This window comes from Condylostylus longicornis, unplaced genomic scaffold (genome assembly GCF_029603195.1).
Source record: "Condylostylus longicornis isolate FDR11 unplaced genomic scaffold, ASM2960319v2 ptg000163l, whole genome shotgun sequence".
Taxonomy (NCBI): Eukaryota; Metazoa; Arthropoda; class Insecta; order Diptera; family Dolichopodidae; genus Condylostylus; species Condylostylus longicornis.
Genome location: NW_026578131.1, coordinates 465,439 through 482,836, shown reverse-complemented (window position 1 = coordinate 482,836; position 17,398 = coordinate 465,439). Strand labels below are relative to the sequence as shown.

At 30.2% G+C, this 17,398-nt stretch overlaps 2 protein-coding genes across 6 annotated transcripts in view; one reads left to right on the top strand and one right to left on the bottom strand.

Annotated features, from left to right (window-relative positions):
- The window catches only part of LOC129616211 (ras-specific guanine nucleotide-releasing factor 2-like), a 169,442-nt gene that overhangs the window by 31,142 nt on the left and 120,902 nt on the right, over positions 1–17,398 (top strand). The gene's annotated exons all lie outside the window — the stretch shown is intronic.
- Positions 159–15,723, bottom strand: LOC129616153 (uncharacterized). The gene is made up of 11 exons (XM_055531639.1): positions 15,612–15,723; positions 15,388–15,531; positions 12,628–12,714; positions 12,392–12,574; positions 10,357–10,521; positions 9,766–9,804; positions 9,009–9,214; positions 6,460–6,559; positions 6,233–6,388; positions 410–572; positions 159–237 (listed from the first exon to the last, which is right to left on the bottom strand). The coding sequence occupies exons 1-11, from the start codon at positions 15,721–15,723 to the stop codon at positions 159–161; spliced, it is 1,434 nt and encodes a 477-aa protein (XP_055387614.1).

The window sequence follows — 17,398 nt, the reverse complement described above, 5'->3', positions numbered from 1 at the left end:
TTACAATTCGAAAATTTGCATTCAATAGTAGTAAGATTTTGTACTTCATGAAATAAACTGTGCTCCAGTTTCAAATAAACTCCATAAAAAAACGGTTTTGCTTCGTAAAATTTGCAATATATTTTTGCAATAAAACTTCGATTGTGATGAGTTTAATACTAAGGATCATTATCCATTGGTAATTCTGAATTTTGTAAGATAAAAGTGATGTTTTTCTGAAATTCTGCTGTAATATGTCTGGACAAAATTTCACAAGTATTTAAAAAATAAATTCTTAATTCATTAACCATATTATCAATTAATGCCGTTTTAATTAAACAACAAATTATTTTAAATTAAATATCATTTCAGAATAGAATTTTATTGTTTTTTCTTTCCACAAAAAGGGCAATCAGAAATGTGAACACACTTATTATTTGAATCTCTTGCATAGCCCGGTTTACAATAGCAACCAAAAGGTGCTTGGATAAAAACTATAGTGCATGGTTCACATATTGTTGAGCAAGCAGGATCACAATTAGGTGCCTCTCCTTGTTTTAAATACACTTCATTGGGACCGGAACAAGCTGGTTCTAAAATTATTTAAAAATTGTATTAATTATAACGTATACAATTAAATGTCGTGTAGTTACAAATTTTTGTTATTTTAAAAAATTTAGTGTTATTATTCCTAAATGGATATTGTAAGTGACATGCGGTTGTCGAAAAAAATTGATCTATATACATAAACATATGTATGTTTGATCTAATTTTAAAAGCACAATATTATCCGCAGGTTATCCGCACTGGATTCCAATTTCGATTCTAAGTGTCCAGTGTTCAATTAAGTGTTTTTGTGCGGTTCAATTTTGATATGCTCCAGCGAGAATGCTGAATTTAACAATCGCATGCAGTTTCTTCATCTAGGTATAAGCCCTTACTAAGATTTTTACTACGAAATGCTATACTCACTTTCGAAAAAAGGAAAGTATGGTGGCCAAAAGAAGAAACCATCAGCTAACGATACTACTACAAAAAATGATAATAAAACGCAAGTAATCGAAAATTTCATTGTACAGTATTAACGTTTGACCCCCAAATGTCCAGTAAAATGAAGATTTTTCAAGTGATGGTAGGGTTTTTATTAATTTTTAAAATTATAGCTTTGGACATTGCAATAATTAAATTAAAAAAATTAATATTTTTAATGAAAAAGAATCATCTGTTCAAATATCGCTTTGTATAAAACTATTTATGTCGTATTTCAATGGTGTCTAAAGTTTATTTTTATAAAACTGTTCAAATATCATTTTGTAGTTTTGAACAAATTAAGAAAACATGTATTTAAAAAAGAAACTGTTTGTTAACTTGTTGACATATAAAATAAAATAAACGTTATGTAAACGTTGTGACCCATAGTTGAATAGATTGCTTTAAGCAATCATTTGGTTTATAGATTTTTTATAAAGTCGTACAAGATGTGTCAATACGCAAATATTGCTCAAATTTTTTGCAGTTTATAAAATTTTGAACTTAATTACTTTTAAAATCGATTTTTCAAAATCATTTTACATTGAATGATTGTTTAAGTATTTTTAGATTTTATTTATTTGGGTGAATTTGGCCAGTTTTGGGTTGCTTTTTCAACCCAAACCTGGCTAAATTCAGCAAGTAAATTTGTAGTTATTGAGGTAAAATATTAAGCACACATGTTGTTTTACATTCAAGTAGAAATTGCTGACTTCAACTATATTAGGTAATGTTTAGCCTTTCTTATATCCATATCCGAATGGTACGTATTTAAACAAATTTTAGTTTCATTAAGACAGCGTGGTGTGTAATATATTGAAATAATTGAGTCTCGGTCTGGTGCGATGATTGTCTCACGGAATTTACTACACTGTGGATCACCAAGAAGTCTTAATGTAATTACAATACCCTTTTTTTGTGAAGTTATCGGCGGTCTATACAAATAAGTCTGTTCTAATAAGTCAGAACCATTGTCGCCTTGAAATCGACAATAGCACTAGATCCATTTGTAAAATTCGTTAATCCGCACATAATTCTACGTTCACGTTCTATTTCAACAACAAATACGTCTTACGTTTTAATTGCGTTAACTTATTCTCACACTTATTGGAAAACCCTGTGCTATGTAGTTTTTTCATAATGCTGTTATATAATAGGTTGAAGCTAATGCGCGGGCGAAGTAGTAGTATAAGATTACATTTTTTTTTATTTATTCATTAGCTCTTCTGATTACGCAAATAAAAAAATATTTTTGAAACAACATTTTCAATACAAAGCACTCTTAAAGATTAAAGTATTAGATCTATATCACTCTAAAGATTAGAGTATTAGATCTATCCCCTTCTTGACATTCATTGATTAAAATATCTCTGCAATAAGTCTGTATTTATATTTATTGTAAAAACTAATATTTTACAACATTTTTATTAATTTTAGAATTACTTTTAATTATACTTACGGGTATCTTTGCCTGAATCATTACTAAGAACAAAAGTCAGACAAAAGATTTGTAATACAATTAAATAAATAATTAATTTCATTGTCTATAATTAAAACGAATAATTGTTTAGAATTATTATAAGAATCAAAACTCAAATGTAACTAATTATTTATATTGTTCTTGCGAACACAACAATTTTCAACAGAACGTGAAGATTTTTCAATTGTGACTGTAATAAAAATTAAAATGCACAAAAATATATAGAAATCCCATTAAATTTTTTGTAATAGAATAAAAAATTTAAATTTGTCTATGTATGTACGTATTACGAAAGAATATATACATAAATAAAACTTGAACTGGATGTATGTTCCCATATTCCACGAAACAAATTAAGTGAAAGCGAAAACTAAAAGCGAATTTACGTGAATTTAATATTTAGATTGCGTTTAACTCGAATTTAGCAATATTTCAGAATGTAAAGCAAAATTGATTTGATATTTAAAATTTAGTCTAAATAATTAGCTATGAAGAAAGAAATTATTAAATTAATTAAACTTTGTTTCCTTTATTATCCCAAGAATAGCTTAAAGTTGAAACAAGTAACTAAAATATGTAGTTTACTCAGAGATGGACACTCAAGTTCTCCTTATTCAAGTAATAACTAAATTGACTTGAAACATACATGTAACTAATACATGTATGTTTCAAGTCGATAACATACATGGTATTTTTGCAATTATGGTTATTTTAGATATCCAGTTTTGTTTTGTACGGAATTTTTTAAGCAAACAATATTTCCGACGTCTACCTTGCTCCTCTCGGATTTTTGTCGAAAAATATATGTGTAGTTATTTAATCACATATATGTATGTATGATTCCTTTGGTTTTAATTAAAAGTATCACATCGAAAAATCACAACTTTTCTTTAAACAATGCATTTTTACAGCTAGTGTTTTTTTAGTAACTCCGCAGGGGAGTGTGCTTTCTTTTTTTCTCTGGAACGTGGTAATCGATCGGTTACTGGTACTCCTGAAGGGAGTGGGCTATAAGATGGTTGCCGACGCAGATGACGTGACAGTGGTCGTATCTGGAAAACACCTCCACGCACTAAGTGTGCTGGTACAGAGGGCTCTTAGTCTAGTTTCGAACTGGGCGACCGGCAGTGGGCTATCTATTAACCCTTAAAAGACGTAGCTAGTCATTTTCAGTAGGAGATATAAGATTCCGGGCGTAACTCCTCCGAAACTTGGCGGAATCTGCCTATCCTTCAGCAGGGAGCCTAGATTCCTGGGGCTGGTTCTGGATTCAAAGCTGAACTGAAGAGAGTAACTTAACATCATGGAGAGAGTAAATAAAGCAACTATTGCGCTTTACTCGTGCATCGGGAAGAGGTGGGGCCTGAAACCAAGCATGGTTTATTGGTTGTACACCGCGGTGGTGAGACCGATTCTGATGTAAGGAGTTCTAATGTGGTAGCCGGCGCTCCGTACTTACCTAAACCTGAGATTAATCAGCAGGGTTCAGAGAATGGCAATGGTGTGTGTTGGTGGGGCTCTGCGTTCCACTTCCACACAGGCTCTAGAGATTCTCTTGCATTTACTGTCATTGGATATACTGGGCAAGAAAATAGCTGCGGAGCCTGCAGTGCGCCTGGGGACCGCATCACAGTGGTCGTTTGGCCCCGCAGGTCACGCTTCGATCCTTGCGGAGTGGGGGCACGAGGTGGGGTCAATTGATTCGGTTCCTCTCATGCTTTCATTCGTGAGGAATTTCGGGGCATCGGTCCTGCCCAGGAAAAGCTGGGGGGACGCGGTCAGAGATGGCTCCGTCCATTTCTACACGGATGGATCCAAACTTGACGGAAAGGTGGGTGGGGTGTTTACCCCGAGCAACTGGGAGTTGAGCTCTCTTTCCGCCTGCCGAACCACTGCAGTCTCTTTCACACAGAGGTGGTCGCAATTAGGGCGCTGGCTTGGCGAGCATGTGGTGTCCGTGGGCAGTGTTAGCATCTTCACGGACAGCCAGGCCGCGATAAGGGCGCTAGAGTGGAAGACATCAACGTCCAGAACGGTCCTAGATTGTAGGTCGTTTCTTAACTTAACGAGTTAAACTTGGTTTTGGTTCCCGGACACAGTGGGATCTCACTGAGTTGCAAGGCGGATGAGCTTGCGAGACATGAAACGACCTCGGAATTCTACCTCAAAAGGAGAATCTGGGCATGCCTCTAAGCACTCACAGGCTGCTGCTATGCAGAGTAGCGGTAGAACGTACCAATGTCAGATGGGCGAATAGAATTACGTGTAACGCGGCAAGGAAATTGTGGCCAAAGCTAGACTTGCGTCGCACAAGGGATCTGATATCTCTCTGACGGGAGGATGATACTAGGGATCTTGGCCGGTTTCTGAGGAACTTGGGCTAGTTCTAATGAGGGAGAGAGAGGGGATCCGGCGACATCAAAACGGGCCTTAGTGGCCTAGGTGTACCCTTGAGAGGGTCGCACAAGCTAACCCAACCTAACCTTTTTTTCAATAACCTAATTACTTTTATATCGGAAGGGCAATTCATTATGCAAACCGAATTTAAGCCGTGTTTGCGATGTCTCAGATACGAAAATTAAGAGTTTTAAGTTAGGCTCATAAAATTCATATTGTATTTGAGAAACTGAGAAAAATAAGGTCTTTAATATTCTTAGTTAATCGTTTTTTTTTCATTTTTTCATAAACACCGAAAGTCTCGCGAAGATGCCAACGAACTTTTTTGCGTACGTTATAATTGTTATACCAAAAAATCAAAAATATGAAAAACCTTTTTTTTTCTCGTAAAATAAATTTTTGTATAAGCTTTTAAATTATTTTCATTTAAGGTAAATGGACTCATAAATAGAAGGTTAATGTACACATACTTTTGTTTTGGTTTTATCTACATTGTTGTATTATTCTTGTTATCTGAAAAAAATATTATGAACATAACCTTAATAATTTAAATTTTTTAGTTAAATATGAATGTTTTATCAGGTTTTATTTTGGTAATTATAATTTTGAGGTTATATATTGTGTGTATTGTATTGTCTTATAAGAAATAAGATTTTGTTGTTATATAATTTTGACTAATTTTGCATAATAAGCTATATATTGACGTTTCGCATTCTAAATATGAAATAATAGTAAAATAACTCTAAAATTTTTAATGCCTAATAACTCTAATTGTTATTTATAATTTTTAATTTACTTAGAGTAATCCACTTTTTTCCTAAATTTAACTTAATGATAATTTCACGCAATAAAAAAGAATTGAGAGAAGCTCAGAAACATTATTTGACAGATATTTCAAGTGTCCGGCAATCTTTTGCTGACATTTCAGAGTATGAGACCACATTTTCTCAACAGTTCATCGAAGATGTATATTCGAAGTGAAATTTAAATTTATAAACCAGCTTTTTCTTTGTATAAAATAATTGCTATGACCGTATACGGAATCACATGCTAGGACGTATACGGAATTACATTCTAAGAAGAACACAGACACAATCTATGGTATTTAAACTTATTTTATCTGTAGTGAAAAGTTTATCAACTGTTATAAACAAAAGTGTTAACGATAAAGGCTGTTATACATAAAAATTTAGACTTAAAAATAATTTAACATGAATTACGTATAAATGATTTTGAAAAAGAGTTATTATTTCAGTAATCAGATTTAGTTCTTAACCTTCTACTTGATTTTCTTAATTTAATTTTTATTTTTGCAGAAACAGCAATCTGAAATTGGTATACACTTGCCATTTTCATCTCTGGCAAAACTTGGCTTACAATAGCAACCGAAGGGTGCTTGTATAAAAACAATTGCACATGGTTCACATAATTCAGAGCAGACGGTATCACAATTTGGTGCTTCACCTTGTTTCAAGTAAACTTCATTTGGCCCACACGTTGGCTCTACAAAACCAAAACAAAAACAAAAGAATTATTTAACAAATCATCTTTTGAAAATTGAAGAGGAAATTTACCTTGGCAAGCGCATCCATTGACTTCTTTTAGACTTCCGAAGTTTATAATTAAAACTAGTGATAATGCGATTAAATTAAAGAAATATTTCATTGCTCTGACCTTTTATTACAACGTATTCAAAAATATAAATGAATTTTTTTTTTGAAAAAAGAGTTTTTATAGATTTTAGTATGAGCTGCAATGCGAAGTAAAGCATTCAAAATACTTATTAAATTCATCATCTGTTCAAATACAAGGAAATGCAATTCTTTTTTAAATTTTGAAGACATTTTTTTTCATAAAGTTTGTTATCAAGGTTAACGATTGGTCAAAGTTTCAATAAATTGAAAAAGGTGTAAGAAAATACTTAACATATGTTATGTTTAAGTGCCATGTTCCAAAAATTCAATAGCTTAAATAAATCGTGATAATTCATTGGATAAATTGTAAATTTCGTAATAGTTTCGCTTGGCTCCTTCGAAGTTAAACTTTAATGAATTCGATTTAGGAAACTTTTCAACATCATTCTTTAATAATTAACATTAAACACCGTACTAATAATTCAAATATGAAATTGTGTAAAATTTACAAACTTTACCATTTTGGTTATCAAAGAAAATAAAATTTTAAAATAAATTTTAAAATTTCTTTATTAAATCATTCAATATTTGACATACCGCAAATATTGATCAAATCGTAACATAGCCAAATTAAACTCCCATATAAAATTTCATTAAAATCGGTTCAGCCGAGCTTAAGACACACGTGTGTCCACACAGACCGACGCAGACAGGCAAACACACCGGCAGACCGACATTTCTCTAAGAATAGTTTATTTACGCTTTCATAAATGAAGAAGCAAGCGCAGCACCGGAAAGTCGATATGTAAAATTTCGTTTACGAGAAATAAAACTTAAAGAGATGGAACAATATTCTCTTTCATGAATTCCATTTATAACTAACATAACTTATAACTAACATACAATTTTTCACATTCATTCAGAAACTTTACACATACATAGACGCATAGATCTTTAAAACAAACTAATTAAATATTGATTGAATATTTACAGTTATATCAAAAATAGACATACTTTCAAATAACATTATAAATATTTAAAAAGGTGTTATTATTTCTATAAAAACAATTTAAAAATACACAAATAAACAAGCACTCCGTTGTGAACACTTAGCCTTAGAATTCGTTCTTAAATAATGAATATGTACTGACTGTTCCTGATTTTGAAAAAGTTATGAAAGCCCCAAGTTTAATTAGAAACCCCAAGGTTTTCATATCGTAATTAAATGCCAAGCTGTTCAGAGATTAGGTCTATATTTAGACAAAGATTAACTCAGACCCATAAAAGACATCCAAAAGTGTTGAAAAATTAAATCTGCAATTAGTTATATTTTGCTAGTGTTTTACTTTTATGGAGGAAGTTACACAACTGTACAGCAAACTACCACAATACCGTATTCTGCCTGGTGGGAACAATATACGCATAATATGGCACGTATGGTACGTGCGATAAACTCAATGTTGTTTTGTATTTAATATTTATGTTTCAATGCATAATTATATAATTTTATTTTGTTAGCACGAACTTGTTACGGTCAATCCGAGATATATTTAGGGCAAGGTGAAGCACCTAATTGTGATCCAGTATGTGCAACATTATGCCAACCATGCGACATTGTCTTTATACAACCACCATTTGGCTGTTACTGTGCACCTGTTTTTTGTAGGAATAATAATTACGATTGCATTCCAATATCAGAGAGCAAAGCTTGCAGTTATTTAAATAGTTTAAATAAAAAGTGTAAATTGTATTAGTTTAAAAAAAATATATTGGAAATTTAAAATTGTTGAAATTGAACCATAAATTTTTTGAAATGTGAGGATAAAAAATTAAGAGCTCTTCACTCCTGATAAATGCCACAAATATTTTATTCACACTTGAAATCAGAACCTAAATTAGAGTACAGTAGTATTTGATCGCATTTATATTTTTAAAAAATTATGGATTTTTTATAAAATATCCTCCAAAATGCCTTGTGATCCTAACGAAATCCACATTTGAAAATTTTCTACGAATCTTAACTGGGAGTTGTATTTTTATTTTTTTACCAAATCGGAAACAGTAGATTTTCTCGAAACCTAAATCTTAATCGCACTCTTAAGAGAATAATACAATAAACTTTGCAAGGAATAGGTTTAAATTGTAACCTCTAATAGTAGTTTACCAATTTTAAAACAATAATGAACAAGTAGTAGAAACACAGGTGTTTCACCTATACATCGTCGTTTTACAGATTTGGTATCTATCACTTAATTTAAACTAAAACTAATATTTAAGGGGGAAAATAATTATTGATGTGGTGCATAGAAACCATAGACTTATATTATTTTATTCAAAATTATTACAAATATAAACAAATTTTAAAAGTTAAAAATACTTGTTAAATTATCATTTTTAACAACATTGTCTATGTTTGTAAATATATTTGATTTTTTATTTCATCCCTTTAAACCTTTACATATGCAGCAACTTGATATTGCTACACATACATAATTATCGTCTCGAACATAACCAGGTTTGCAATAACAACTTCCACCACTACATGGTGGTGGTATTCCTATTGATGGCCGTCCGTAATCAATGTCTATTGATGGTAGTGGTAGAGGTTTCGGATCGCATAGGCTAGAACAAGTAACATCATATGTAAAGCCGTCATAATCTCTTATAAACACCTCGTTAGTGCCACATATTTGCTCTATAAAATAACAAAATAAAAATAAGTGTTTTTATTCAAAATATTTTCTACGTCTTTGAAAATTTAATGCACTAAAAATTTTGCTTTATTTATAAAATTTACGCAATTTAATTTGTACTTACGGCTTAGACATGGTATTGGAGGAAGAAATTCCGTTTCCTCAATAGCCAAAATAATCGTTCCAACGTAAAGTTGAAAGACAATTGAAATCAGAAATTTCATTTTGTAAAGTAATATAATTAAAACTAGTAGAATTATTTATTGATTACGAAAACAAATATTAAATAATAGTGGATTGAAGAAAATTTCTATGAAATTTGACAAAGACACAAAATGAGTTCGAGTATTTATATAGCTGCACCAGTATTTAGTGTTGGGAAAAAATGCCCAACAGAGAATGCAATAATGCAAAAAATGATTTATACTCTTTTTATAATGCAGAGGCATGATTGCTAATTTCGATTATTTTGTTAAAATATTTCTTGGATGTACAAACCCCAAATCAATGCATATAAATACAAAATTCTATACTCAATAGGTGCCCTAACTACTTATGATATTTTGATTATCTGAATGCAATGCCATATGGTCTTTTATCATATTGCATTTAAAAGTTATCAGCTTTGTTATTTAATTTTCCTTTAATGTTTATTCTCAATTGCAGTAAGTGGTAATAAAATTTTTAAAGCTTCATGGTTTTCGTGTTAAATAAATTAATTTTAAATTCTTTCATGCCAAATAAGTTCTATTTCCACAATTTTCAATAATTTAGATTAAAATTTTAATTTGGATTATTCGATTTTTAATAAATTTTAAAAGACTCAATATGTGTACGGGTTCCCTTAGAAATTTGCAGTTTGTTAATCCCATTTAGGGTCTTATTTGTTGAATATTATGTTCGGCTCATGTTTTTTTTTTCATAATTTCATTAACAAAATCTTGTTCTAGTACACTGATTATTTGGTTATAGAAAACTGAAATTCAGAAATTTTAATACGATATGAAAAACATATGTATGTATATATTTTTAAAAACCTTTCATCACTTTTAAAATTATTTTATCGAATTATATTTAAGATTCTATATTCATTCTTTATCGATGTCACAAGTATTGCAAGCTTCGCTCTCATGTATTGGAATACAAACAGAATTCTCATTCCTACAATACCCAGGTGCACAATAACAGCCGAAAGGTGGTCGTTTGTAGACTACGCCACATGGTTGGCATAATGTTGCACAATGCTGATCACAATTCGGTGCTTCACCTTGTCCTAAATATACTTCGTATTGACCATAACAAACTGGTTCTGTAAAAACATTTAGTTTGTAATAAAAATTACTTGTACAATTTCAAAAGAAATAGATAAAGAAGATTTACTTACGTGTAGGTAATGGATCGTAAGGGTAAAGAGGATAAATTGTTGGATCATATATTCCAGTAGCAGTAGCTTGTTGTGCTCTTACGTAACTTCCCGTATAAAGATAGAATGCAAGCACAACAAAAATTAATATAGATCTCATTTTTAAAAGTGTTATACCGAAATTCGCAAAATTAATAATAATTTTTCAATTTTTAAATGCCTTTTATTGATTACTATGTTACATCTTCATACACTTACACCTATCCCTGAAACCACGTGTCAGTTGTTAATTATCTGTTTTTATAAAATTATGGAAGTAAAGCTCCTCAAAAAAATCAAAAATATTTCCATAACATTTTTTTCTAAGCTAATTTTTTTCTAACTGTTTTATATAAAAATATATACACATATTTTTTTATACATAAATGTTAAATATTTGTTTTGGCCTAATCGGAAACGTCAAACTGCCATCATACGCAAAACAATTTGTATAGTATCCTACAAGACTCAACCATAAAATAATTGCGCGACTAATATAAACGCCGAATTGGATAGCGCTTGTGATAAAGCAAAAAAAAATTTAGACTTTAGAAGCTCTATGGTCCATTATCAACGTTGTCCCTAAGAGCTTCTTTCAATTACAAATATTCCTTGAAATTTATAAAGTTCAATATGTGACGTAATTTTTTGACGTGTACTGGAAATTTATAAAAATAGAAATGTGTTGTTTCTATTTAGAAAACATAAACCTAATGCGTTTCCAAACTAACACCAAAATCACAAATTTATGGTACAATTGAATTTTAAAATGTTTTTAAAATGACGAACAACAACATGACGTTTTCGATTAAACCTTCAAATTATTCATAAAGGTAAATTTTCCTATTCTACGAATGAAAAGCGGGGTTAAGTGTGTATAGTAGAAAATTGGTTGTTTTCGTATTTGGAAAACTGTACTTCATTGTTTGAAACCATTGCAGCTGCTTAAATATTTGACCTTTTATTGTGCTAAATTTATCTCTAAATATAATAAAATTTTATATAGGGAGAATATTTAATTAAAATACTATTGATTTAACGAAAGTGTATAAAAACTCTTAGTAATAATCATTTCAATTGATTACTAATTAATTTTAAATAAAAGAAAGATCAGCTATGTTCAAAGTCGGTCAAATTCTCTTCTTTTGAAGAATACCCGAATATCACCCTCTGCTTTATGTATAAGCAAACCCTAAAATCTAAAACTGGTAGAGAATTAGCTGAGATTGTTCTAAGAATGAAAAAAAGTTTCGCAAAGGTAAAGTTCTGTAACTTATTTTTCTGGAAAGTTTATTACATTATCTAAAGAAGTGGGCTAAAGTAATAAATTTCATACATTTGAAATTCTTGACTTATTAGAAAATGTCAACAATGTAAAATAAAACTCTATTATAAGTTGAGCCGCTGAACCCTTTAATCCATAAATATTAGACACAGACACACGAACAAACAGATACGCAGACAGATTATCTGATACGTATTTCAATTAAAATAGTTTTTTTACTTCGTTGTAATGGAGAAGTGCATTTTTCCTTGAAACTTGATTTTCTCAAATTTGGTGCAATGACACAACCTCCCATATTATATAAGTTCGATAGTAAAATAAAATCGTAGCCGATAAAAAAAATAGTTGGAATTTAATCACAAAAATATTTAACTCAAGTAGTTTGAAATTTTCCATTACTTTTAATTGTACTTGGTCATATCTCTACATATACATAGATAATACATACATATATTCAAACTTAATTTCCGTTGCAATAATTGCAAGGTTTGCTGTCTGATATTGGAATGCAATCGTAATTATTATTCCTACAAAAACCAGGTGCACAGTAACAGCCAGAAGGTGGTTGTATAAAGACAATGTCGCATGGTTGGCACAATGTTGCACATATTGGATCACAATTTGGCGCTTCACCTTGTCCTAAATATATTTCGTACTGACCGTAACAAGTTGGCGCTGCAAAAAATTGGTAATTTAATTTGGAGAGCAAATAAGAAAATTTCACTTACCAGTAGGCAATGGATCATACGGATATCGTGGATAAGATGTAGTGGTTTGTTGTACTGTTGTGAAGCTTCCCATACAAAGGTAGAGTGCTAATATAACAAAACTAATTGACGATTTCATTTTTAAAAGTGTTTTCTTGAAATTCGCAGAAATACTAACGATTTTTCAGTTTTTCTGCCAAATTTATTCATTTTGTACGTTGTGATGTTCAATTACACTTAGTTCTTCTATTACACGAAAGAAAAACTTTCTTATTGAAGAATATTGCCTGTATGTGATTTTATCTGATTATTTACTCTAGTAGAATGGAGTGTGAAATGACGACTATCAAATATTGTGTTGTCTTATTCTGAAAGTTGCTCGGGTACTAGCTGTAATTATTGGAATTGGTGAGCCGGGGCGCTTAAGTTTGGTTGGTATTTCATCTTATAAAATGCCTTCATAATTCAAGTGAACTATGAAGTGATTTCTAATGCGATTCTGGAAAAATTAAAAGCGTAGCAATTACTTTTACATCGTTCCAATTATTATTTTATGAAATAACTAACATAATTTTTATTATTTTAGTTATGATTTTTATTCCTAATTGATTTACGAATAAAATTTGGTATTAAGTGTATAATAACCGAATGTTGATTATTTTCGCATTCTAAATTTATTTTTGTTATTTATAACGATCACAGTTGTTTAAATATTTTAGTTTTTTGAAATTTTTCTATGTTTTTGTATAATACTAAGAATATACTAAGAAAATGTAGATCGTCTTCAAATTATTATATACAAAGAAGCAAAAATCTGAATAATCTTAAGCAAACCATAATCTTAGGCTCTTAGGCTGAAACAAAACAATATTATTTTTGATATTTGAATACCTGCGGTAGAATAGAAAGTACCCGTTGCTTTTCGTTACTTTTTAGCACTTTTCCAAAAAATTTTTGAAAAAAAGTGCTTATTAGTTTCACTCTGTCCATCCGTCCGTCCGTTCGTCCGTCCGACCGTCCGTCCGTCCGTCCGTCCGTCTGTCCGTGTGTCTGTTTACCTTCTACACCCTTGAAGATAGAAAGCAGAAATTTTGTACGTACATAGATCTTTACTAGAAACTTATTTCCGTAGAACAAAATTTTTACCTATCTCCCCCCCTCTAGAAGTTATACCCCCTCAAAACCCTAAAAATGGCCTTTTTTAACTATTTGTTGCAATGAAACCATAAGCATTTTTGAAATTTTGCAAACGCAGAAAGGCAGCGGCTTGCTTCCTCTAGCGAGGTATACTATAGTTAAACTTTAGAAAAACAAAATAGTCGTTCAAATTTACCGTTATTTAAAGTCCTTTTTTTCCAAATTTTTTATGTCGTTTTTGTTTTAGACCCCAGCCTGTAGAAGCTTGAAATTTTAGGGGCTTTTAGACATTAACAAATAGTTCATTTCGTTAAAAGCAAATTTTTTTCCATCTCCATCCCCTCTCAAGTTATCGCCCCTTAAAATTTGTAAAATTTGAATTTTTGACACCCTATATTTCCGAAACCGCAAGCTTTTTCAAATTTCTATAAATGCAAAAAGTTAACGGTGAATTCCATGACATTAAAAAATATAATTATTTTTCTTAACTCATACAATTAACCCTTAAAATCGAGCATTATGTTAACCCCACTTTATATTAATTTTTGCTTTAGTTCAAAGACTGCATAAATCGTTCATCCTAAATATATGCAATTCTAGAAATAGTATCGCATATCAATGAAAATATTTTTAATAGTGTGGTAGATATATATACATAGACTGTATTTAAAAGCAGAATTTTCACTTGTTGAAGGGAAAAGTGCTACAATACAAACCATTGGTTTGACCCAACTTTATTTTTTATAATTTCATTAACAAAATCTTTTTCTAGTACATGGATTATTTGGTTATAAAAAACTGAAATCCAAGAAATTTTAATACGATATAAAAAACATAACTGTTTATAAAAATCTTCCATCACTTTTAAAATTATATTTAAGATTTTATATTCATTTTTGCAAGCTTCGCTCTCATGTATCAGAATGCAAACAGAATTCTCATCAGGTGCACAATAACAGCCGAAAGGTTGTCGTTTGTAAACTACGCCACATGGTTGACATAATGTTTCAAAAATTTTCTTCTTTCTGAGAGTACATGAAATTCACCCTTATAAGCAAATCCTAAAATTCAAAACTGATACAGCATTAGTTGTGATTGTTCTAAGAATGACAAACAGGTTCACAAAGGTAAAGTTTCTATTACTTATTTTCCTGGAAAGTTTATTACATTATCTAAAGAAGTGGGGTGGAGAAATAAATTCTTGGCTAATTAGATAAGATCAATAATACGAAAAAAAACTCTATTATGACTTGAGACACTGAACCTTTACGTCCATAAGTATTAGTTTATATCATAGTTACACGAAGCTCAGTTACTCAAACTTTTAATACAAATCTGTATGTTTGTAATTGTAATAGAGGAAAAATAATTTTTCCTTGAAACTTGATTTTGTGAATTTGGTACCATATTATATAAGTTCGATAGTAAAATAAAACCGCACTCGATAAAAAAAAAAGTTGTATTAACAGAACAAATACTTGAAATTTCATTAAATCAGCAAAATATTTTACACAACTAGTGTGAATTTTTCCTTTATTTTTAATTATACTTGCAATATAATTGCATATTCATATGTATATTCCATTCAATTATTGCAAAATGTGCTCTGTGATATTGGAATGCAATCGTAATTATCATTCCTACAAAAACCAGGTGCACAGTAACAGCCGGAAGGTGGTTGTATATAGACAACGTCGCATGGTTCGCATAATGTTGCACAATGCTGATCGCAATTCGGTGCTGTACCTGGTCCTAAAAATATTTCATGTTGACCGCCACAAATTAGTGCTGCAAAATTAAAATACAGAAGTCAAATTAAAATTGGTACAATAATTTAGGAGAGCAAAAAATAAGGAAATTTCTTTTACATAATACAGGCGATGGATCAATTGGAAGTCCTGCAGATGCTTCTTGAACTGTTGTGAAGCTTCCCATATAAAGGTAGAGTGCTAATATAACGTAACTAATTGAAGATTTCATTTTTAAAAGTGTTTTCTTGAAATTCGCAAAAATACTAACGATTTTTCAGTTTTTCTGCCAAATTTATTCATTTTGTACGTTGTGGTGGTCAATTACACTTAGTTCTTCTATTACGCGAAAGAAAAACTTTCTTATTGAAGAATATTGCCTGTATGTGATTTGATCTGATTTTTTACTCTAGTAGAATGGAGTGTGAAATGGCGACTATCAGATATTGTGTTGTATTATTCTGAAAGTTGCTCGGCTACTAGCTGTAATTATTGGAATTGGTGATTCGGGGGGCTTAAGTTTGGTTGGTATTTCATCTTATAAAATGCCTTCATAATTCAAGTGAATTATGAAGTGATTTCTAATGCGATTCTGGGAAAATTAAAAGCGTAGCAATTAATTTTACATCGTTCTAATTATTATTTTATGAAATAATTAACACAATTTTTATTATTTTAGTTATGATTTTTATTCCTAATTGATTTACGAATAAAATTTGGTATTAAGTGTATAATAACCGAATGTTGATTATTTTTGCATTCTAAAATTTATTTTTGTTATTTATAACGACCACAGCTGTTTAAATATTTTAGTTTTTTTGAAATTTTTTGCGAACATCTGAATAATCTTAAGCAAACCAAAGTCTTAGGTTCTTAGGTTGAAACAAAACAAATATTATTTTTGATATTTGAATACCTGCAGTAGAATAGAAAGTACCCGTGGTTTTTCTCTTTAACTTTGTCCCCTATTTCTTTAAATATGTATGTGGTTTGTGTTTTATTTATTTAATAAAATTAGAGACATAAGTTATAGCAACAGCAAATCTTTTTGTTAAGAAAAAATCTAAAATTTAGATAAGGAACTTTTTTATGTATTTAATAGTATTTCATAATAAAGAATTTTATTGCAAAATACAATTGTTAAAACTGTTTAAAAAATATTTTCAAAATTCTTTAAAAAAAACAATCCCGATATCAACCGACAAAAAAATTTTGAAAAACCAACAAATTGTAACAATTTAGATGTAATTTCAAATTTTTAGAAAATTTTATTTTAGAATCTAATTATTCATTCTTTTTTAGTAATTCAATTTTTTAATTTCACTATATTAAATTTTGGAAGAATGCTTTAATGTATACCACCATGGAACACATTTAGGACCGTGAAAATTTAAAAAATTCTCAACGATCTAGAGATTTTTCGAGAATATTCATTTTAAAGAATCCAGCTCGGGAAGTATATAAATTCGGATGAGCTACAATTAATGTATTGACAATTTGATACTAAGAGTTCATAATTTAGGATGTCTTGTAATAAATCACAATTAACGTCTTATGTATGTAGAATATTTAATTAAAATTCTATTGATTTAATGAAAGTGTATAAAAACTTTTAGTAATAATTATTTTAAATAATTACTAATTAATTTTAAAAAAAATCTGATGTGGTCAGCACATAACCGACCACATTGTGTATTGTCTAGTTGAGTGAAAGTGTTACAGAATATTAAAAAAATGTCTGTTAAGTACTTCTTTCCAATTTTAAGGACATTTGAAAGCTTATAGTTAACATATCTAGAAAAATGTAAATTTGGCTCTTAGTACAGTTTCGTTTTGTGCTATCCGAATTCCCTGAAATGCCCACCAGTTAGTTTTGGTAATGTCCAGAACTCAAATATCAAATTTCA